This window comes from Orycteropus afer, unplaced genomic scaffold (genome assembly GCF_000298275.1).
Source record: "Orycteropus afer afer isolate SDZICR_OR568_19922 unplaced genomic scaffold, OryAfe1.0 scaffold00101, whole genome shotgun sequence".
Taxonomy (NCBI): Eukaryota; Metazoa; Chordata; class Mammalia; order Tubulidentata; family Orycteropodidae; genus Orycteropus; species Orycteropus afer.
The window spans coordinates 7892049-7917430 of record NW_006921688.1 but is presented as its reverse complement, the minus strand read 5'-3'; the positions used below and the strand labels follow the sequence as shown (position 1 = coordinate 7917430).

The 25382-nt window shown below is 41.8% G+C and overlaps 1 protein-coding gene across 1 annotated transcript in view; it reads right to left on the bottom strand.

The window, feature by feature from the left end:
- Positions 1-25382, bottom strand: part of ESR1 (estrogen receptor 1) — a 426028-nt gene that overhangs the window by 64245 nt on the left and 336401 nt on the right. Inside the window, exon 7 of the mRNA XM_007943212.2 lies at positions 7567-7700. Within this exon, the coding sequence (XP_007941403.1) occupies positions 7567-7700 (134 nt within the window). The remainder of the gene's footprint in view (positions 1-7566; positions 7701-25382) is intronic.

Below are 25382 nucleotides of genomic sequence, written 5' to 3'. Positions count from 1 at the left end.
TATTTTGGAGCACTTTCATTGGGTGCATAAATATTTATTATTGTAATGTCTTCTTTGTCAATTGACCCTTTCAGCATCATATAATGTCCTTCTTTATCTCTTGTGATGTTTTTCACCTTAATGTCTATTTTATCAGAAATTAATATTGCCACTTCTGCTCTTTTTGGTTTCCATTGGCTTGGTATATTTTTTTCCCTTAACTCTTAACTTGTTTTTATCTTTGTGTCTAAGGTAGGTCTCTTTTAGCTAGCATATCGATGAGTCTTCTATTCTTATCCAGTCTGCCACTCTCTTTCTCTTGATAAGTGCATTTTGTCCATTCACATTGAGTGTAATTAGTGATAGGTATGAATTGATTGCTGTCATTCTATTTTGTTGTTGTTGTTGTTGTTGTGATGTTGGTGTTTCCTTGGTCCATATACTTTTCTGTGCTGAGTTCAGTTTGTTGGCTAATGCTTTCTCCCTTTTTTTTTCTTTACTGTAGGTTTTGTGCTTATTAAATCCATATGTTTTCCTTCTGGATTTGCTTGGGGGGATTGTTAATTTTCTCCGTGGTTACCTTGGAGTATGTTCTTGTCTCCGCATATTTAGACCAGTGCATGCTGTGAAGACATTGTCCTGTTTTCCTCTCCATTTGGAAGTTTGTACCTAGAAGTTTTATTTCCTCTGATAGGTTAGTTGCTGTTGTTGTGTGCTGATTGACTTTTTTGGTTTTTAGTGTACAAAGTTTTATGGTCTTATTTTGAGTTTTTATTTCTGATTTGGTTTTAGTGTTCATGCTACATATCCTGGTTTTGTTGATCTCTGTGGTGGGTTCTCTATTGGAAGGACTTCCTCAAACATTTCTTATAGGGTTGGTCTGGTTTTTACAAAATCCCTTCATTTCTGTTTGTCTGAGAATGCCTTGATTTTGCCCTCATATTTGATGGATAATTTGGCTGAATATAGGATTCTTGGTTGGAAGTTCTTTTCCTTCAGTGTTTTATATATGCCATCCCATTGTCTTCTTGCCTGCATGGTTTCTGCTGAGTAATTGGAGCTCAGCCTGTTTGATTATTATAAGTAATACTTCTTTTGTCCTGGGCTGCTTTCAATTTTTTTCCTTTGTCTTTGTTTTGGAGAGTTTGATTATAATATGCCTCAGTGTTTTTCTCTTGGGATCTATCCTGTGTGGGATTCTATGAGCTTCTTGGACAAATATCTTTTCTTCTTTCATGATATGGGGGAAGTTTTCTGTTAGCAGGTCTTCCACAATTTTCTTTGTGTTTTTTTTCACCTCTTCTTGTTCTAGAATTCCAGTGAGTCGTATGTTGTTTCTTCTCATGTAATCCCATATAATTCTTAGGTTCTCTTCAATTTTCTTAAATCTTTGTTCTGATTTTTCTTCATACAGGCTGGTGTCCAGGGATTTGTCTTCTAGTTGAGATATGCATTCTTCACCCAGTTCTAACCTACTCTTTTGTGCTTCTACTGTGTTGTGTAATTCTCTAATTTTGATACTCATCTTCTGGATTTCCAACTGCTGTTTCTGTATGAGTTCTGATTGTGCATTGATCTTGTTATTTAGTTCTTGAATGATTTTCTTGAGTTCTTCCAGGGAACTGTCTGTTTTCTCCTTGCTCTGCTTGGGGTTTCCTTAGGCTCTTTAAAGCTCTATAAATATACCTTCTAAATTCCTTCTCAGATAATTCTATTGCCTCCTCTTCCTCCATGTTTAATGAGACCTTTGTTTGTGGTTTTGCTTCTAATGCCTTGTCCTTTTTTTTTTTTTTTTTTGAGGTTGCCTGTTGTTTCCTAGACATTTTGAGGTTGTCTTTAACTGTTGGTTATGTATTGATTTGTTTTGTCTTGGTTTTATGGTTTAATATTTTGAAAAGGCGAAGCTGGTGTATTTCATTTTTTTAGTTATTAATTCAGGTATGGTGGGTTGCTCTGCAGTTTTCTTTGTGACGGTGGAATCACTGTGTGGAATGTGGATATGGGTTTCTGTTTGTTGTAAAGAGTGTTTAGAGTCCACACCGGGAGGTATTATGATGGCTGAATGTGGTTTCTGCTATTGGATGAGTGAAGTTATTGGTGGAGAAGGTGGGCGCAGAAGATCGGGAGAAGGGAAGTTCCGTATTGGTAGAGGTGGTTTCTAAGGCTTTGAGCAGGCTGCTAATGATAATGTTGTACTGTTATTCACAAGCCCGCAGATCAATTTCAGCAAATACTCCAGTTGTTAGGGGGTTGCCACCTTCTGCCAGGCTCAGACACATGAAAAAACCCTGCTCCCAAAGCCCCTCAGTGCCCAAAAGCCAACCCAAGACAACTGCCTAGCTACGTGATTTACCACGGGGGCTCATCTCCCTGGGCCCACCTTCCCGCAGCACCGGCCCAACCAGCCCAGACCATGCTCCACCATGAGAGCTCCCCTGTGGGTCCACTCACCCATGGCACCAAAGATCCACTCAGTTTCAGCATCACTGGAGTCAGGAGAGTGCCTGCTAGTAATCATTGGTCCCAATATCACCGATAAAGTCAAGCACAGGCCTCTCAGTGCCACTAAGCTGATCCAAGCCTAGTGACCCACTGCAAGGGCACCTTCCCAGGCCTGCCCCCCTGTAGCACCAGTGAACTCTCTACTTGGGTCTCAGTGGTGCTGGACGTGACCATTTGCACCTAGCTGACCCAAATTACTGACAAAATCAGGTGCTGAAGGTAGATGCTTGTGGTGATCACTGATATGCTGGTGTGGTCACTGGTATACTGGTGTGGTGTGTCTTCCTCCTTAACTCAGGGAGGTCTCAGATGGCCTTTCTTGCCTACCAGTTGGAACTCCTCCAGGGAAGTCTCCGATGGGCTTTCTCGGCTGCCTATTGGCGCTCCACAGGATAGATCCTCTGATCTTGTTATTTTTTTCCCACCCGTCCTTTTCTCCTTTCTAATTCTGCTCCTCTGAGTTTGGTACACTGACTCAGTGAGCTGTTGCAAGCACCAAAATCCCTAATTCAAACTGCTGTACCTAGTTTTTCAAGCACTAAGATGCTGGAGGGAAATAGCATGTTGATCGCTGATGAGACTCCATTTTGGATCCCCTGGAGTCTTGTTTCTTGCCAATTCCTTTAGTGCAGCTTGGACTTCTTCCTTTGGTACCATTGGTTCTTTATCATATGCTATCTAGATCTATGTTGTTTGTTGTTGTTATGTGCCATTGAGTCAGACCCGACTCATAGCGACCCCTCCTTGGGTTTCCCAGGCAGTATCACTACGGAAGTAGATTGCCTCATCTTCCTTCCCAGGAGTGGCTGGTGGGTGTGAACCATATATATATCTAGATCTATATTATACTGAAAAGTTGATGCAGTTCAGAGTGGACACATCAGGAAAACAAATCACTAGGAAAGGACATCTTTTTTTTTTTTTTTTTCTTTAAAGTAGAGGGTCAGTAAAAACAAAAACTCTCCATGTGATAAATTTACACAATAGGCATGGCAATGGACTCAGACATACCGATGCTCATGTAGATGGTGCAGGACCAGGCAAAGTTTTGTTCTGTTTTATGCAAAGTCATGTGATTTGTAACCAAGTCAATGGCAGCTAACAACAACAATAAGAGCAGCATAAGAAAAGTAGGGTATGTGCCAGGTCCTCCCGGTTATGCCCTCTAAATAAATGTGTATTAAAGTGACTCTCTCCAGGCTTGAGACTGTGATTACAAAAGAAGGATAAATAGTGTATAGGAGAATTAGGACATACATACATAAAGAACTAAAAACAGTTCAGGTTAAAGGGAGAAACTGTGACATTCATTTTTGTGTATTTGGCACAAGATTCATAGAAGAAAACTCAGTAAATGCTTGTTGAATGAATCAATCAGTGAAATAATTTAACCAAGCAGCAAAATGCTAAATTGTGCAGCAGGAACTCTAAGAACTAAAAGAGTATAGAGAACAAAACCTCCTTATGGACTTGGGCAGGGGCAAGATTTCCTGAAGAAGCTGAGATTTTCTGCATAACGTGGGCCTGGAAGAATGAGTGATATGTGAATGATCAGAAAGAAGAAGTGAAGTCACGTTGGATCTGAGGAATGCCATGAGGAGGCACAGCTGTCCTTCCCAGGGTGCTTCTGTCACTGCAGCTCCCCACACTTCTCTCCATGGCTACCACCTCCCAGGCTTTTGCCCTGAGCTCATCTGCTCTAGTCCTATTTGTCCTACTCTTGAGTCCTGTCCAGACAGTTATCAGACTGCCTTGAAGCTGGCATTCATTTTGCTAAGGCCCCTTTGGATTAACCAGGAATGCCTCTGTCTTTTGGTATGGAATGGAAAAACAAACAGTGTTCATCCTATGCATGATTCTGGGCACATTCAAGTAAAGTAATCAATTATTCTAAATGAGACAGAAATCATGACAAATGCCTCCTCCTCCCAAACAGCTGTGGAGAGGATGTCCCATGGAAGTTTTGGCATTGGGGAGACCCTCTCAAGACTTCCAGAAAGACATTGCTAGCAGCTCCTCACAACAACCTTTCAAGTCCCCTTGTACCACTGCCCTAAAGTGAGGACCAATGTAAACAATGCCTCCTCCTACTTTAGTGACAGGGCCTCCGTGCACAAACTCAAGCTCCTCCACACACTGAAGTCTTGTTTCCCAGGGATCAGAAGCATCTTCTAGCTCAGGTTTCCTGAAGCACTTCTTGCCTTTCTCTGTCAGAGATTCCTGAAGTAAGAATTGCCTTTGTAATCTGCCTCAGAATCAGTGAAAAGGTGCCCTAGCTCAGAGTCATGAATTGGTTGGCTTTTTAGGAAAATCCATACCTCCAGTAGAGGGATAAACATGTTGATCATAGTGACCCTCATAAGACTGGTGGCTCTTTCTCGTGAAAGAGGCTCTTGGTCCATGTCTTTGTGCTTCAGAGCCTTGTTCTTTTTGACTCTGATTTTCAGGAATGATATGAGCCACAAGGGGCTGTGCTCAGCAGCAGATCCGCTTTTCCAAAACACAGCTCACTTTTGTAGTGAGGAGATTTACTTTCCTTTTTTATAGGGTTGAGAGGCAGCTTCTGTTTTGTTACTGACCTTATGAGCCAGCAGTGCTGTCCTTGATTGAAAAGACAAGCTGTTGCTCTGGCATTTCATGGGGGAAAAATAAAAAAATCTCCAGCAATAGCTATAAACTAAGTCAGCACCCAGTGCCTTGTATTTCCACAATGATTTTCCAACCTTTAACAGGAAGGAAGCTCACAGAAGATGCTGAGAAAGAGATGGAGAAACAAGGACTGAGTAGGAAGGTTTAGTGTTGGAAGGATTCCAGTGGAGGCCTAAGTCGTGCAGTGGGAAATGACAGTTTTGAGGTTACAGTAACAGTCTTCACCAAAGAATTTTCTAATGAGGGGTGAATGCTTCCTCTCACCTCCATGGGGCTTAAAAAATCTGGCTCTAACGAAATCAGTTCACCAACTAACCAAATGCTAAACTGTGTGGTGTGGACGCTAAACCCAATCCAAATCTGCTGCCATTAAGTCAATTCTGACTCACACTGACCTCATGCGTTACAGAGTACAACTGTCCCATAGGATTTTCTTGGCTATAATTTATGGATGCAGATCACCAGGTCTTTGTTCTATGGCACCACTGGGAGGGTTTGCACCACCAACTTTTAGATTAGTAGCTGGGTGTAAACCATTTGTACTAATTAGGGATCTTGCATAAACACTAAAAACTAAAATAGTCAAGAGAAGAAAAGCTCATTATTAATAGTTTGCAGAGAGAAGTCTTGCCTTTTTCTACATACTTTGAACAAAATGAAACAAAAACAATAATAATAAAAAAACAACCCTGTCCTACGAATAGAATACAAGTAGAATAACAATAATAGAATACAGGAAATGGCTGTGTGTATCTGAAGGAAATAATTTTTGATGCCAAAGATCAGAATATCCACCTCTGTTGATACACAACTCTGGCTAAGTTCACTTCCTGTCTAGGATATTATTTCCTGCTTGAAGTGGGAACAAGGTCTCAATACTTACTAGGCTTGCTTTCCCTGAAGTTAACAGATTGCCCTATAGAACCCACGTGTGTGTGCCAGCCCTTCCCGAAGAAGGAGCAGGTTCAGAACCTGGCACTGTGCAACCGAGTGGCACTGCTCCCAGAACTCTCATCCAATAAAGAGCCATTGTAGGATCTGGGCCCTCCAATGCGCAGGACAAGCCGCTCAAATGAAAAGCACAATGCATGTGAGTGGGACCAGAAACTTGAATGGAGTGGTAATCACTTCCTTAGTGTAGATCAGATGATTTTTGATGGAACTTCATTCTGTAATTCAGTCCCTGCCCAGTGTCATAGTACAGATTGCCATTTATCAGTTGATAAGTGAGAATGATTACAGTGCTAAGCATTGAGCAATACTGGTAACTAGCATTAGGGGTTGGAGAGAGGAGGAAAACTGGTCTTCTCCATTTTTCCATTTTGGAGAAGCCATGGGGAGGTGGGAAGCGGCTGACATTCACCAGAAAGGGACTGAAGTGCCCAGGAAGAGAAGGAGGTACTGGTTCTCTGTATGTCTATGTATGTGATCAATACAAACAGCTGCTGAGCTGCTGAGGAAGGTGAGACTGTATCTCATGAATTAGATCTCATGGGTTTAGTAGGAAACTAAAGAGACCTGGGATTGCAAACTCGGTGGGATTTCTCTGGAAGAGGGAAGTGTAGGGCAGATGTGGGGGTGAGCTAGGGGCAAAGGGTCCAGGTGAGGGGCATTCTCTGTGCAGTTGATAAGCCATGGTGAGCTATGGCTTCCACAGGCTGTGGATCTAGTGCTTAGATCGAAATCCTGTGGGGGCTGGGAGGAGTCAGGGTGGTAACTCAGGGTGAACCATAGTTTCCATCTGGGTGACCTGGAGTGACTCTATACAGCAGCCAACCACACGACAAATAAAACAGATGCCGCTCTTAGCTAAGCTTCTAAAATGAAAATAGGAGGGGAAGCAGAATTTGTCCCCATAGACCAAATGAAAAATGCTCTTTCAGCTGGACTAACTCATGGCATTCCATGTTCTTCAGGCTTAGGACCAGGTTTTTTGTTTTGCTTTTTTTTTTTTTTAAACTCTGAGCCAACTATATTTTTCAGCTAGTCAGTTTTGACCAGACACTTTGTTGGTCTGTCTCAAATCAGCCTCTTTTCCTATGATCTGGAGCTTGGAATTGGTCACAATTTCTTAACAGGATCACTCAGTCTACTTACATTTTGACATGCGTAAACAAAGATGTGTCTATATACCTTCACTATTTTAATAAAAACATCCCCAATATCTGTGAAATCACACCAATATGCCGAGAAAAAGGCCATTTGATTCCATGTCCACTTTTCACTTTTCATTCATTGTATTTGACCATGATGGTTCTTGATTTTCCCTTCGGACGTCATCTACAATGATAGCTTACTTTAATTGTGTATCAGTAGATTCTCTCAATTTATAATATTTTGCTTTTGTCATAGTTAACTATACCTGTTTGACAGTACCAGTAATAAATATTTCTTCCAGCAACCATAGAATTAAGTTCTCCCACGTCATCAACTCACCAGAATTAAGCAAAATGATAGATTTGAGGCACACAAACTCCTCTCCCTGGAGATTCATCATACGGAACCGAGACGACGTTGCCAGCAGCATGTCAAATATCTCTACCATGCCCTCCACGCACTTCCCCTGGTTTCTATGAAAACACAACAGAGAAAAAAAAAATAGTCTAAGAAAGTGGGTTTGTTCATAGACAATCTGACAAGTTACCATAAAAAGTGTTCCCTGAGACCAGGTTTGCTGGTATGATAAAACCTTGTGGAACCCCTGAGACTAAAGCCCCTAGATGCTTTTCAGGTCTGGAATCGAACCCACTCCAGTGGCTTCCAGCCAAACAAAAGACAAGCGAATGAGCTGAACATTTACAATAGGTAGATACACTCCTTGGAGAGATCAAACATGGGAGAATAGAAGGGCTATGTATGCACAGGGAGACAGCTCAGGGGGCAGGAGTGCATGGGAGGGAAGGACACAGGAAGAGGTGGCCATGGGGAGGAAGTAGAAGGGGAGCTGTAGCATTGTGGGATATTACAGTCAATATCATGAGACAAAGTATATGTGAACTGCTATATTGAAAATGAATTTGCCCTGTAAACTTTCGCCCAAATCACAATATATATATATTTTTTTAAAGTGCTCCCTGAGACATAAGGCAATACAACATTATTCTCCTGGAACCCTTTCAACTCAAGACTTTCCAGTCAATAAAACAGTGGAAGATTTGAAATTGAGAAAATATATTTAAGTAACAGCAGCCTGTGGAACTGATTTACTTACTTATTTTTGGCCTCATCAAGCGACTCCTGAATTTACAACCAACTTGCCCACTCAGCATACAGTTAAGATGTGAGGAAAACCTCTACATAGGAGTCTGCACTGTTTGCAACCCTCTCCTTGCAGTTGTCCAACACAGGAAAGTGGTTTCTCCCCAATCTGTAGTAGGAAACCCAAGGAGGGGTCGCTACAAGTCAGGTCCAACTCAACAGCACACAACAACAACAACAACAACGTTAGCAAAAGAGGGATCCCTGGTGGTCCAATGGTTAAGTGATCAGCTGCTAACTAGGTCATTGGTTTGACCTGACCAGATGCTCCCAGGGAGAACGATGCAGCAGTTTGCTTCTATAAAGATTAAAATGAAACAAAACCTACCATCACAGAACTGATCCTGACTCAGCAATGCTTTAGGACAGAGTAGAACTGCCCCATAGGGTTTCCAAGGCTGTCAATCTTTATGATGGCTGGTGGGTTTGAACTGCCAGCCTTTTGGTTAGCAGCTAGATGCTGTAGCCAGCTTTGGAAATCCTATGGGGCAGTTCTATTCTGTCCTATATGGTTGCTATGAGTCAGAATCAACCTGATAGCAATGGGTTTATTAGCGAAAGAAAGATCCCTGGTGTCGCAATGGTTAAGCGGTTGGCTGCTAACTGAAAAGTTGGCAGTCAGAACCCACCCAGTGGCTCCACAGGAGAGAGAGCTGGAAAGAACCCATGAGATAGATCTACTCAGTCACAGGGGGTTGCTTTGAGTTGAAAATTGACTTGACGACCCCTAACAACAATGACAACAATTAGCAAAACAGGTAGCCAGCCCTCGTGGACTAATGGGACTTGAGTTATAGCACGGATATTTCCTTTTTACATTTTTTATTTTGATGTTTAGAACTCTTGACGTAACAGCAAGGGGCTCAGAACCTATTGTACCCAAGGGATAGATAAGGAAAAAAAGACCTTTTTGTTCTTGATGATCTTGATGCACAGATGGAAAACTTAACACACAATAACAGAAGTTGGTCATTAATAAATCATGCCCTACACTTTCAGTGTTCCGTTAGCTCATGACATCTTCAGATTTCCCATGCCTGGGCTTTTAGCTGTTTTGTAGTTTAAACACTGCAACATCAATGATGCATCATGTTCAGAATAAGGTGTTGACCTCCTTTTATCTACCGCACCTTGTGCTAGCCATTAGGACACAGAGAAGACAGTCATAAATATTATTGATAAAGACTTCTAGAATAGGGTCAAGGTAGACAAAGAGGAAGACAGATGCAATACATTGGGATACGTTCCCCAGAAAAGGCATTGAAAGAAAGCCTCTTACCATCTAATGTTAGTCTGCCCCAATTTAACCTAAATCAATCTTAAGACAATTGTCATAGCATTCTCAAATAAAGTTAAATGAGTTTTTATGCAAAGTGCCTGGCACACAGTAAAGGCTATATCTAAGGATTAGTTATAGCTGAAGGAGCTCTGGTGGCATAATGCCTAAGGCATTTGACTGCTAACCAGAAGGTTGGTGTCTAAAACCCACCAGCTGCTCCATGGAAGGAAGATGAGACAATCTACTTCTGTAAAGATTTACCACCTTGGGAAACTCAACAGGGGTTGCTATGAGTCAAAATCAACTCCATGGCAGTGAGTTTTTGTTTTTGTTCTATTGATAAACAGACACATAGAAGTTAAAGGAGGGGTTGACTTTTTTATCTGATGCATCCAAAAAACAATTGCCACAGTTTGACCATAGAAATCTAGACACATAAAACTTTTATACAGGCAGAGGGGAAGCCTGAAAAGTTATATTGCTCAACAAGGGGATGAGGCGGTAGTCATAGTGAGAGATAAGTTGGCCTTAAGCAGGAGAACATACTAGAAGTGGTTTTTCTTGTCCAGAAGTTGAAATTTTTTTAAGTTGCACATTTTCTTTCTAGTGAAAAATAAACAAGGGTAGAGGAAAATGGTTAGAGGATGAAGCTTTAAAAATAACAACTCATAGCCAAAATAGAGAAATGGTCCTTTCTCAGTGGAAAGGCTCTGTTTACTTAACAGACTGCACATCGGCAGGGGAGGAAGTCTCAGTGTGGGAGGGAGCCTGCGTTCACCTGCTGTGAACAAAAGTTCAGCTCAGAAACTGAGAACGTAGAATCTTAGCAGTTCTCCTTTCTCCTGGTCCCTTTTGAATAGTCTCCCACATCTTGCCATGAGGCACTTGTTCTTAACTCTTCTAGCAAGAGTCCATTTTTCTCAGCCTTTTCTCACCGGATAACCTATTTCTACCCAGCAATTATTACCTGTTGACAGTGCAATGCTTGCTCTTCAGCACACATCAGGATCTGTAGCCTGGACCCTCAGTGATGGTGCATCCCAGAAACCCCCAATTCCTCTCTCATTACACGTGTCTGCTTCTTCATGGAATGTGGAGAGCTCCTACACTGATCAAGAATCACAGAGCCATTGTAATATGAATACCTTGGGACCTACATTCTACACACAGAGAAATGCTTCATAACAACATGTTCTTGTTACGGTGGTGCAAGTTTGAACTTTGAGGGCTCCAGGGGGTGTACTCAATGCTGTGAAGCTGCAATATTTGATGCAGTGCCATGAGTGTTGTGGAGAATGTTTAGGCTGATGTCCTCATAAGAATGAACTTAGGATCCCTTTAGACGGGAAAAACTCTATTGGTCTAAACACTCCAGCCAATCCAGAGATAATCCACTATTTATCTATAAATAACTAAAAATATGCCAAGTAAATAATCTGAGCAGCTGGGCTATATGAAAAAGAATGTGGCATCAGGATTGAGGAAGGCTCGTTATCAACCTGCAATATGCTGATGACACAACTTTGCTTGCTGAAAGTGAGGACGACTTGAAACACTTGCTGATGAAGATTGAAGACTACAGTCTGCAGTATGGATTACATCTCAATATAAAGAAAACAAAAATCCTCACAACTGGACCAATAAGCATATCACAATAAATGGAGAAAAGACTGAAATTGTCAAAGACTTCATATTACTTGGTTCTACAATCAACACCAATGGAAGTACCAGTCAAGACATCAGATGACATATTCCATTGGGCAAATGTGCTGCAAAAGACCTCTTTAAAGTGCTAAAGAGCAAAGATATCTCCTTGAAGACCAAGGTGCACCTGACACAAGCCATGGTATTTTCAGTTGCCTTATATGCACGTGAGAGCTGGCCAATGAATGAGCAAGACTTGAAAAAGAGTGGATGCTTTTGAGTTGTGGTGCTGGCAAAAAATGCTAAAAGTACCATAGACTGCTAAAAGAACTAATGAATCTGTCCTGGAAGTGCAGCCGGAATGTTCCTTGGACGTGAGAATGGCTAGACTTAGTCTCACCTACTTTGGTCATGTTGTAAGAAGGGACCATTCCCTGAAGAAGGATATCATGCTTGGTAAAGTGGAGGGTCAGTGAAACAGGGGAAGGCCCTCAACAAGATGAATTAACACAGTGGCTCAACGATGGGGTCAGGTATACCAAGGATCATGGGGCTGGCACAGGACCGAGCAGGGTTTCATTCTGTTGTACATAGGGCAGCTATGAGTCAGAGATGACTTGTCGGCACCTAACAACAATTAAAATTTAGGTACTTTGAGGACCCATGTGATAGTTTCAATAGATCATTAGAGCATTGTCTGTCTAAATTTTGGACTTATTAGTGGCATCTTATTGTCTGACTTATTATGTGGTCTCTCAGTAGCATTACCCTAAGGGGCAAAAGCTTGCCAGGTGAGGTGGACAGGTGATTTGTTAACCTATTATCTAGTACAACTCGATGTGAGCTTTAAAGGGAGGACAGGCACTTGTCATCTGCCTGACACAAGAGAACCATTTACCTGCCTACTAAGCCCATTACATTGTGATTAGGGCTTAATTTTCAAATCCTGCCTTAATACTGGAGTCCCTTAATACCCAGTGGCACAAACAGTTAGGTGCTCAAGTACTAACCGGCAGGTCATCAGTTTGAACCATCCCAGAGGCACCTTGAAAGACAGGCCTGGCCATCTGCTTCTGAAAGGTCACAGCCTTGAAAGTGCCATGGAGTAGTTCTTCTCTGCGCACATGAGGCCACCAGCCGTCAGAATCGATTCAAAGGCAACGTACAACAACAATAGCTTTGATATCCAATACTAACTTCAAGAAGCAAACCGGAATAGATATAGGAGGTCAATTTCACAAGGTATAGATCACAAGGTATAGAATCAACATCATCAGAAATGAGTGATTATGACAAGTTTAATCTAAATTTAATCTAATTGTTTCTTAAGGCTGAGAAACACATGGGATACAGGAAAACAAGGAAGCACAGCTTCAGTCAAAGATCAGAAGACACAGTTTACCAACCTGACCAGTCTATGACTCCCACTGTGAGACACGATAGCGTGCAATGGTGAGCTCCTTCACAGATTTGTAAGGCTGCTTTCAGAGCATCTCAAATCCCCTTGTGGGGGAATCTTGTTCTGACACTTACTCTCTTCAACTGCTGTCCATTTACACTTAACTAACAGGGAAGGAGCAGGACTTGAAAGAACATTTTCTCATGGCACATCCTGAAATTTTCTCCTCTACAGAAACCAAAGCCTGTTTGTCAGAAGTCCAGAGGTCCCTAAACCTCCACCTGGGAAATCAAGATCTCTAATGAGGTGTGCAGACTGCACTGGCACCTGTATGGCTTCAGAAATACACCTTACAAAGTTCAAAGCTGCCCTGTAGCTTCTTTTGGTATAAAAGGGAATCAGTGAATGGAAACTGATCAAACACAGATCACCATAAGACATTTAACTTAACTGTCCTGAAAAATACAACAGAGTTAGGGGAGAAACCAATGTTACAAAGTTTTTAAAAATGTGTAAAATCAATCGTGGGAAGTTTATTTAACAGGTTTCTTTCTTTTTTTTTTTTTTAATTTTATTTTGATTGGGGTGGAGATTTACAGAGTAAATTCACCTTTCATACAGCAGTTCACATACACTTTGTCTCATGTCATTGACCAAAATTTACAATGCAACAGCTCCCCTCCCACCTCCTCCCCTAGCCACCTCCTCCCAGTGTCCATCCCTCCATACTCTTCTGCACCCTGAGCTGTCTCCCTGTGCATAAGCAGCCCTTCCTTCTCCCATGATTGTTCTCTCCAAGGCGTGTGTCTACTTGAGGTAAATGTTTAACTCACATGCCTGTACTTTGTTTGGCTGGAAACCACAGGTGTGGGTTCAATTCCAGACCTGAAGGGCAGCTAGGGGCCATAGTCTCAGTGGTTCCACCGGGCTCTATTGGACCAGCAAACCTGGTCCCCACCTTCTTTTTTTTTTTTTGCCTCCAAATGATTTTGAGTTTTGTTCCACATTGTTCTCCCTCTCTATTCAGGATCTCCTACATCCCTTCCAAGTGGATGACAGTGGTAGCCGGGCACCATCTAGTTCTTCTGGTCTCATAGTTGTATAGGTTGCAGATCGTATGGTGTACCAGTCGCTAGGACTGATTGTTTCCATTAATTTTGGTTTTCTTCTTTCTTCTTGACGAGGAGAGACCCATTGTTGCATCTAGATGGCAGCTTGCTAGCTTTTAAGATCCCAGTCGCTACTCGCCAAAGTAGGAGGTGGAACAATGTTTTGTATAGTATGTTATGCCAATTGAGCTTGATGTCCCCTGCGACTACGGTCCCAAGCCTGCAGGATCAACTACTCGGTTGCTCTGGGTAGCTGGCTGTGACCAAGCAATGACCATAACCTTGCCCCTTGTCAGCTCTACTATACACCTGGGAATTCTGATCATTCACATGAACTTATAGGTCCATTGTCTGCCAACCCTATATATAATCTTGGATACACTCTCCATTTAGACATACCTAATTGTTTAGCCTGTCCACCTATCTATCTGTCCATATACCCATGTTTGCTTTCACTGACAACTCAGTACTGTATATGCAAAAGGGTTCATATTTGTTGTCTGTACTGCCCATGTACCTCTCTATGTTTTTCTCATCCTCAATGCTGCCATATTGGTCACTCACATTTGGTACATTGCCCTTCTCTTCACCCAAATCAATATTTATCTCTATCTATCTAACAGCGTATTTAACAGGTTTCTGTATCTTTGATTCTATAAGATCTCTCAGCACATGGTCTGAGATACCGAGACTCCATTAATGCTTGTCTGATCAAGAAGTTTACATGAACAACCCTGTGAAATATGCAAGAAAACATGGAAGATGCCAAAGTAGAAGCAATGTATCTTGAAAGATGCAAAGTTTGAATGGCTGTATCTCAAAGCTGATGAGTTGATGGGAAAGTGGTTGAGTCTTTGAAGTCAGACTGCTCTCAATGCTACTATCTACTAGATCATGTGACCTTGAAGAAATTACATAACCTCTTTGTGCTTCAATGACACAATGGACTCCAACCCAGCAAGGATCGTAAAGATGGTGTCAGACTGGGCAATGTTTAATTCTGTTACACATAAAGTCATCAGGCTTTGGAGCCAACTCAACAGCAAGTAACAACAACAGTCACCAATAAATCATAAAGGGGAGGCCTAGGGACAAGGAACCAAATAAGAGTGTATGAGAACTATGTCTAGGAAAGGACTTTAGGTGTGGTTACAAGCTGGTAATACTGACAAGAAACAAACCGAATAGAAGCATACTATGGTTTTGAGACAACTGCACTACCAAAGAAATCACAAGCCTAAACTAAAAGAGAGAAGTTTTTGATTGTTCTAGTTTCCAACCCTTAGGTCCCAAATGTGCACTGGCAGCAAGTGCTAGGGAAGCTGCAGAACCCACCAAAAGGACAAGCTTCTCAATACTCATTTTCATGTGCCCATGGGGAATAACAGACAAGGAAGAACTCACCAGAAGGTGAAGACTGGGGGTTATGGAGAAAAAAGTGAAGTGAGTTTTCCCCAGAGAGCAGAATTAGGGACTAGTTAAAGAACTTCCCAGCCCCTCAGACTTGAAGCCTCCTCATGGGTGTCCAATAGGATTTCATAACTGCTATAGAAGAGAGAAGGAGCTCTGGTGGTGCTATGGTTAAAACAGAGGGATGCTAACTAAAAGGTCAGCAGTTCAAACCCACCAGCCACTCTTCAGGAGAAAGGTAAGGCAGTCTTCTTCTGTAAAGAACTAAGGCCTAGGAAACCCTGTGAGTCTAAATTGACTCAATGGTAGTAGGTTGGGTGTAGAAGAGTGACACTATGAGTTCTCCCATCTTCCCTCTTCTCAAGTGGGATTTTTTTTTTTTCAATTTTATTGTGATTTTGGTGAAAGTTTACAGAGCAAATTCATCTTCTATACAGTAGTTCACATACACTTTGTCTCACGACATTGACTATAATCTCCTACAATGCAACAGTTCTTTTCCCACTTCCTCCCCATAACGACCTGTACCCTATGTCCTTCCTTCCCACGCACTCCTGCCTCCCAAGCTGTCTCTCTGTACATACACAGCCCTTCTATTCTCCCATGATTGATTTCCCCAAGGAGTGTATCTACCTAATGTAAATGTTCGGCTCATATGCTCATATTTTGTTTGGCTGGAAGTCACAGGAGTGGGTTCAATTCCAGACCTGAAGGGCAGCTAGGGGCCAAAGTCTGAGATGTTCCACCAGATTCTATCAGACCAGTAAATCTAGTCCTTCCTCTTTTTTTTTCTTTTATGATTTTGAGTTGTGTTCCACATTGTTCTCCCACTCTATCCAGTATCTCCTACATAGATCCCCCTCTGAGTGGTTGGCAGTAGTAGCCAGGTACCATCTAGTTCTGGTCTCAGAGTCATGAAGGCTGAGGACCCCAGGTGGGAAAATTATTGTAGTTATTTTGTCCTACTCCATTGTTAGATATCAAGTATTTTTGTGGGACAAGGTTATCAAACCAGGCAGAGCCATGTTTCTACTTGAAGGAGAGGAACACTCATCAGTGAGAAACCTTTGAGCAGGATGGACCTTGAACTGGATGCAGCAGCTGGATAGGACTTGGGATTGTCTCCCTTGGGAAGGAAGAGTATGCTCTATGTATGGGAGGAATGGACAGTTGGTAACCAGAGGGATGATTGCAGCAAAGATTATGTATTCATCAAATCCTAAAGTTTTCCTCTTGGGCTTCTTCCTGCACAGTTTCCAGCCTTCCCTGCAGTTAAAAAGGGGCATGTGTCTAGGTTCTGGCCCATAGATAGTGGATGGAAGGGATCTGCATCACTTCTGTGAAGAAGAAGTACTTAAGAAATGTATTCTTTCCAGTCTTTTCCCCATCTACTACCTGAATAAAGAACAATTCAGAGACCTACAAGAGGGCAGAACCACAGAACCTAGGTTTCTGAATGGGAAAGTTACCTAACCAGGAAGGATAACCTACACTGGACTGTGATATGGGTAAGAAATAAACTAATTTTTGAACAGCTGAAATTTTAGGGACTTTTTACAAATGCTAGTCTGTACCCCATAATTCAGAATGGATGCATGTGTCTGATGTGTCCTTGCCCCAACTCATGCCCGAAACAATAACACACACATAAACCTAGGCAATGGCTGGTGGTTTTGAACTGCTGACCTTCCAGTTAGCAGTCAAGTGCCTTATCCACTATGCCACCAGAGCTCCTTTTCAAAGATATACTCTGCTGTACACATGATTAATTACTGATTGTTCAAAAGGATAGAAGAAATGCATTTCTATGGCACTTTGTTTTACAGATTTGAGTCACTTCCAACTGACATTCAGTGAGGATGTGGATACTGGGTCTTTGGCAGAGCCACATCCATACTTGAAGGGTAGATTGAGTGAAGAGGAGGGACATTCCAGGCAGATTCACTAGCATCAGTACAGGCTGAGTTGGGAGAAGATAAAACATATTTAGGGAGTGTTGAGTCATCTAGCTAGTGAGTCTGGTACATGTAAGGAGTTAAACTTGGACAAATGACTTGAAGTGTGAAGAGATATTAAGAAAAGGCTCAAGAATCTGCATGTGAGATAATCTGTGAGGAAAGACCATTAAAAGCTCATCAGTGGGTGAAGTGATCAAATCACTGTTGCTGGTATGAATACATTGGCATCAGTGTGCAGATGAGTGAGGGAGAGAAGAGAGTCTGGGAGGGGACTTCAGGTATGAGGAAAAGGGAGAAGGCTTGAGACAATGAGGGTGGTTATAAAGAAAAGTAAGAGATGCTTCCAAATTCCTTTATAAGGGAGAAATCAACAGACCTCAGTGAGTGATCCACAGCATTGCATGAAGAAAGGAAGTTCTTAAATTCTGAAGTCATGTGCCCTGCTGACTGGGATGATGATGATGGCATCATTAGTGGAAATATAGAAATTCAGAGAGTTTCTCATTTGACAGAAAAGAAAACATTGTCCTTTAAAAAATAGTGAGTTTAAAATTTCACAGGACTGGCTAGAGCTGTCAGGTAGAAAACTAGAAATGTGGGTTTGGAGCTTGGGAGAGAGGACAAGTATATTAACTTGGACACTTTTCTCCCCACACCCCATAATACAATGGGCATCTTTTGAAATCATTGAATAACAATCCATCTTACTTTTTAACTGGATGTCCAGTATTCCACTGTATTCAAATGTATTTAAGTGTTCCCCTATTGGTAGGCATGTACATTGTTTCCAGTTTGGGGTCTATTAAACAATGTGCAATTTCATACTTATACATATAATTTCTATACTTGCAAAAGTGTGTGCAGGAAAATTTGTAAACATATAATAGCAGTGCCAAAGAGCATAAAGATTCAAAATTTTAATAAATATTGCCAACATGAGGAGCTTTGGTGGGTCAGTGGTTAAGGTATTTGGGTGCTAACCAAAAGGTCAGTGGTTCAAACTCACCAGCCGTGCCACAGGAGGAAGGTGAGGTGGCTTGCTTTGGTAAAGATTTAGTCTTGGAAACCCTATGAGGCAGTTCTACTTCGTCCTATATGGTCACTATTAGTTGGAATCAACTTGATGGTTGGTGAGTTTGTTTCTCAGTTATTGCAAAATGCCCCCCAGAAAGGTTGTACCATTCTTCCTGTGGTGGTTAAGTTTGTGTGTCAACCTGGCTGGGCCTGGTTGAGTGACTGGGCAGCTGGTGGTAGTTATTCCCCATGATGAGACTGGCAATCAACTCCATGGTGGGACATACCACAAGCAGCTGAGTAGCTGCTTTAGGGACGTCTGCTTCCTGTATATAAGAAATAGCTTTGGGAATGGCATGCTTGAACCCTGCATGTAGCCGTGTTGTTGTTCAGCAGCCTGCCATGCTCTGCCAACCTTTGGACTTTCAATGAACTTGAAGGAATGGCCTGCTATGTGGTTTGGTAACATTGGGACTATGCTTTTTACTTATCAACCTTGGGCTTGTTAGCTTCAGCAGCCAGTTGCTGCCTGAGTGAAGAGATGCCTCCAGCTTCAGAGGGCCAGGAGCAAGAGGCAAAGCTGAAGCCCAAGGTTGAGGGGTTTTCACCCAGCCTGGCACTTTGAATTCGGACTTCTAGCTTCCAAAACTGTAAGAGAATAAACTCTTGTTTTCAAGCCATCTCATTTGTGGTATATCTGCCAGAGTGGCACTAGGTAACCAGAACACCTCCCAACCACACACCTCCTCCTAAAAGAAAAGAACATGGAAAAGTCTAGAAATAAAGATTCTGGAGATGTCTGAATAGACAGGAATAGTTGAAACTTGGAAAGGAAGTGAGCTCGTTCTGGGAAAGCACAGGAACAGAGAGTGAAGAGAAGGGAAGAGAAGAGAGAAATAGGCTGAGAGAGGGGGAAATGGGAACAAAACCATGTTTGGTGTGGGAGAGAAAGTGGTGCCCATCAAGAGGAGGTGTTGTCAGAGAGACAGCAGAACGGGATGGACTGAGATGCCGAAGGTCAAAAGGAAAAGATGGAGGAATGGATGCACAGAAAAAGGTAGAGACTGAGGGAAGGAGAGAGGGAAACATGGAAAATGAATGAGGACCGATTCAGGATCATCATTGTTGTTGTTGTTGTTATGTGCCATCGAGTCGGCCCCCGACTCCTAGTGACCCCTCCTTGGGTTTCCAAGGCAGTTATCACTACAGAAGTAGGATTGCCCAACCTTCCTTCCGAGGAGTGGCTGGTGGGTTTGAACCGCCAGCCTCCTGGTTAGCAGTCAAGTGCCTTGGCACTATGCTACCAGAGCTCCCGCAGGATCATCATAGGAGAAGGAATATTTTTTTTTCTAATTCAGAAATGAGATAAAGTTATAAACAAAGACATTCTGAAAGGTTAACTTCAAATTTAAGATACTGTGGTTTATACAGTCCCCAGGGATGATGAGGGGTGTGGTGTCCACTGAAATAGAGAAGAAAGAAAATAATGAAAACATAGATAGACCATTAGGAATACCGAGACCACGGTTCCTATCACTACAATAAAGGACTATCATTGATTAAGAATTGGCAATAGGTCTCACTGTTTTGAAAAATTACTTAAGGCTCTTCTGTTTCTGACTCTTCAAATCCTACATTTGAGTACTTTCCTCTGAAAGCTGTTCTGAAAAAATCGTATGGTTTGAAGGCTGCAGGGAGGGGCTCAAAGATCTCCCTAGGAGAGCATGTCTCTGTCATGTCTAATCTTCCCTCTGCCCACCTGACACTATGGAAGTCTAACAGTCCTTGGGACAAATTCTGGGCTTCATATGTCAGAGTACTTTAACTATCACAGCTAGATGGTAAGGCAAATAATTAAAAATAAAAAATAAATAGCAAAATATGTCCCCCTGCTTAGAGAAAGCAGTGTTTATGTAGAGAATTAAAGGAAAAATGGAATAAAATGTAAACAAATAGGGGAAATTCTAAGCATATTGTCAGAGGATCATCTTCTCAAAATTATTCTGAGAAAAGGGAGATAAATACCTAGTTGTATGATTCATTTAGAAGGGTTGGATTTCAAGTGGAAATGACTTTGGGTTCATTACCTTGAGAAGAGTTGCTATGAGACTGAAAGCCAGTGTTATCCTGCCTGAGAATTTGAGGAATAAATCCACAGAGCAATTTAGCAGCATTTTAGAAATGGAAAGTTCTCAGATGGCATGTTCCGAGTCAAGCAGACCTTGCTGAAGAATTTAGGAAACGAGGCTGTAGAAGAAAGCTTTCAGGTCTCTGTTTTTCTTAGCTTAAATTCATATTGGAAATTCACATTCAGCATTGTCATTGTTGTCAAGGAGCCCTGGTGGCACAGTGATTAAGCACTTGGCTGTGAACTACAAGGTCAGAGGTTGAAACCCACCAGCCACTCTGTGAAAGGTGTAGCAGTCTGCTTCCGTCAACCCTATAGGGAAGTTCTACTGTGTCTGATAGGGTCACCATGAGTTGGGCTTCACTCAGTGGCACTGGGGTTTGGGTTTTGTTGTCACTTTGTTTTATTTTATTTGAAATATAAAGAATCTGTTAAGAGAAGTCAATCAATGTAGATGCCAATAAATAAGCTTCTTAATCAAAGTAAAAAAAAAAAAAATGAAAAATGAATAAATAAAGCCAATGAGGTAAGGAAGTCCATGTTCATTGAACACAGAGAGTGGGTATTTCTCTCAAACAGTGTCTTCTGGTTGAGGACATATGCAGATTGAGGGAAAACTCACTCTCCTTCAGGGACCTATTTTTCAGAGGCACTAGGATACTGAGTACTGAAGTGTAGAAGTGGCTTTCCATAGCTACCGGGTCTTTCACACACATCTAATTCCATATCAACCCCTTCTGGAAAGAAAGCCCTCTGCCCCATGCCCTCTAATCATGCCACTGATAAAAGACAAAGAAGTCTCTCATTTCATCTCCCTTCCTCTCTCTTTAGGAGTCCCTGGGGTAAAACAGTTCAGTGCTCAACTACTGGCTGAAAGGTTGGTTCAAACCCACTCAGAGGCACCTTGGAGGCAAGAGGCCTGGTGATCTGCTTCCAGAAAACCAGCCACTGATCATTCCATGGAGCACAATTCCACTCTGACACATAGGGCCACCATGTATTTGAATCAATTTTATGGCAATTAACAACAATCTCCCTCTGTAATACAGTATTCAACAGTGGATCTCAGCCTCGCCAAAGTCATTGTGAGCCTACCACCAAACATCGGTCACAGAGCATAGATAATTGATACCTCTATTCCTCACCCAGAAGGATTCAGACCCTCCTTGTTCATGCTAGCTCAAATGGCTGTCATGAAAATGACACAGGAAACATCAGATTGACCTCTCTGACAGATGTATCCGGCTATGAGCTTCAAACACTTAGGCATACAATGTTCAATTATCTTTGTAAAGTGGCCTGTCACACAGGAATAGAACTCCAGGGAACTCTTTGATATTTACTTTCCTCACATCAGGGAGCTGACAGCCAAAAGGGTTTTGGAGCCAAAAGATATTTTCTAATAAATAGAACAAGCCTTAAGATGCACTCCTTTCGTCTGCTTTTGGAGTTAAAAGTGGCAATAATAGAGGTTAGAGATGGTTGTTATTGATGCTTCTGTCAAGATGTGTAAAACACACTTCTGAGTTTGAATGGTTTACCAAAGGAAGATGGAATTCTGCACTTCTATAGATAATAACCCACTCGAGTTTACTTGTTCAGTTTATATACTTTTAAGAGTTAAAATGAGTCCTTGGAGGAAAATTCTGTAATGGTGTGTCTACTCAAATATCCAACTGGAGAGAAATTCAGTCAATCTTTTAAGGTACTCATATTAAATATGCAAAATATAAGGAAGAATGCCTCCATGATTCACTTCTCCCTGGGACATTTCTGAGTTATACAGACAAAGCAATGAGGTAGTTTTTCTCCACTGTAATTAGGTGAATGGACTCTGCTAATGGATACAAAGGCATGACAGAAGTTGAATGAAAGAACTGAGACAGCCTGACATCATGTGTCTGGAAGTGAGGTTTCTACTTTTGATAAACTGATCATTCTTTCTCCATAAAGAAAATAGAATTAGCACTTCATTTGGTCATTAATTCAATTTTAGCTGTCAGCTATTTTTTTAGTCCACTATATATGCCTAACACTGTGCTAGAGACCCAAGATCAATTTTATGCATTCACTCCTTTATTTATTCAGTAAATATTTATGGGGTCAGAAGCTACCATGTTCCAGGCATTGAGTTAAGTGCTAAGGATGTAACAGCAAAACAGAGGTAGTCATAATCTTTCTCTCCTACAATGTACAGTTTAGTAAGTTGGCAGACATTAAACACACATATGCACACACATAGACACATGCAAATTTAAAAACCAAAAAACTTACTAATTGTGATAAATGCCAAGAAGGAAAGTAGAAGGTCCAATGAATGACTCTAATGAGAAAATTAACTTAGATAAGGGAAGATTGTGTTAGAGAAGGCTTCTGTGAGGAAGAGACATTTAATCTGAAACATAAAGAACTAGGAGTTAGCCAGGAAAGGAGACAAGTGTGATGGTTATGGAGGCAGCCAAATGCTTGATGAGTTTGAGAATCTGAAAGAGGGTCAGCACCCTGGAACTTGGTGACCTCCAGGGAGTGATGCTGGATGAGGCTGAAGAGGCAAACAGAACAAGAAGGGCCCAGGGGCATTGAGAGGGAACATGGTCTCAGTCCTCAGGGCCATGAGAAGTCACTCAGAGAAGAGTTGCCAGGTGAGATCTGTACTCTGTGAAAGTTGACTCTACCCTCAAGGATGACAGGAGGAAATCTCAATTCTCTATAGCAGGAAGACATCTCTCAACCAGGCCATTGCAATGGCACAAGTTCTGTGTACACAAGAACCAAAACAAAAACACCATGAAGTGTCAGGACAGACTACAACCACATGTTTACAATTGTTGCTGGTTCATACACAGCCCTTCTGTTCTCCTATGACTGATGTCTCCAAGGAGTGTATCTACCTAATGTAAATGTTCAGCTCATATGCCTGTCTTTGGTTTGGCTAGAAGCCACAGGAGTGGATTCAATTCCAGACTTGAAGGGTACCTAGGGGCCATAGTCTCAGGGGTTCCACCAGGCTCTATCAGACCAGCAAACCTGCCCCCCACATTTCCTTTTTTGTGATTTTGAGTTTTGTTCCACATTGTCTCCCATTCTACCCAGAATCTCCTATGTAGATCCCCCTCCAAGTGGTTGACAGTGGTAGCCAGGCACCATCTAATTCTTCTGGTCTCATAGTCATACAGGCTGAGGATCACATGGTGTACCTACCAGTCCCTTGGACTAAATATTTCCATGTGTCTTTGGGTTCTCTTCATTCTTCTCTTTGGATGAGGAGAGACCCATTGTTGCACCTAGACAGCTGATTGCAAGCTTTTAAAATCCCATTCACTACTCACCAAAGTGGGAGGTGGAAGAATGTTTTTGTGTAGAATGTTATGACAATTGAGTTTGATGTCCCCTGCAATCATGGTCCTGAGCCCACAAGTCCAACTACTCATTTCCTCTGTGTAGTGGCTGTAGCTAGGAAGTAGCTACAACCTTGTCCCTTGTCATCTCTACTATATACCTGGAAATTCTTACAGAACATACAAATAAAGTTGTAGAAACATTGTCTGCCAACCCTATACATGGTCATGGGCACACTCCCCCCTGAACAGATATACCTAATTGTTCAGCCTGCAATGGCACAACATCAATGTTTGCCATCACTGACAATGCAGTACTCTATGTGCAAAAGGAACTCTGGTAGCCTAGTGCCTAAAGGCACTTGACTACTAACCAGAAGTCTGGCGGTTCAAACCCACCAGCCACTCCTCAGAAGGAAGGTTGGGGCAATCTACTTCCTTAGTGATACTGCCTTGGAAACCCAAGGAGGGGTTGCTATGAGTCGGGGCCAACTCCACGGCACATAAAAGCAACAACATGTGCAAAAGGGTTCATCTTTGTTACATCTCTTTGGCAGTTGTTCTTAAAGTTCACACCTTTAGGTGCTAATTTGGAAGGATACATTTAAATTTTTCTTCTGTTTTGATTATGCAAAAATTTGAAAAATGCTGCAGTCTTACATTGAGAAGCAGTAGCTAGCATAACTAGTAAGGAGCACCACACCTAGAACAAGTGGACTGCTGTCCTTGTCCCCATCTAAAACAGAATAAGGTGCATCTGCTCTGGAAGAAGTATGGGGAGTCCCAGAGACCCACACTCTCTTCCTTCCTTCATTCCAGGCAACCCTTTAGCCACCCCCTTGAAAAACTCTACAGAACACAATCTGAAAAGCTCTGGCCTAGGTCTTAAATGTAGTCCCTGGGTGATGCAAATGTTAACACACTCAACTACTAACCCAAAGGTTGGAGGTTCCAGTCTACCCAGAGTCACCTCAGAAGTAAAGCCTGGTGATTGACTTTCAAAACATCAGTCATTGAGAACCCAATGGAGCACAGATCAACTCTTATACACATTGGGTCACTATGAATCAACTCAACGGCAACTAATTCAAAAGTCTTTGATGCTATTCTGGGTGAAAAAATAATTCAGTGACATTATAAGTCCAAATAGGGTGATAAAAGTCCCCAAAATGATACTTCAAACATAGAATCAGCATTTTGTAGACTTATTAAAGAAGGTAAGAAGGTAAAAAGGTTTACTCATTCTCTTACAGAACTTCAACTTTGGTGAACAAATTCTTAAAACACCACTGCTCCTTTCTTCCTCTAACCACTAACAAAATCTAAGACCATTATGCAATTTAGCTCCATCTCCAACCAACTTTCCAGATGGTTTTATTGTAGACATTAAGGAGCCCTGGTGGTGAAGTGGTTAAAGTGCTCAGCTGCCAAACAAAAGGTCGTAAGTTCAAACTCACCATCTGCTCCACAGGAGAAATATGTAGCAGTCTGTTTCTGTAAAGATTACAACCTTGAACAGCAAGAAAAGCCCACAGTCACCAGAAGAAAGGAAATAATCAAGATTTGAGCAGAAATCAATGAAACAGAAAATAGAAGGGCAAAAGAAAAAATCAAAAGGACCAGAAGTTGGTTTTTTGAAAAGATCAATAAAATTGAAAAACCACTGGCAAATTTAACAAAGGAAAAGAGGGAGAGAATACAAATAACATGAATAA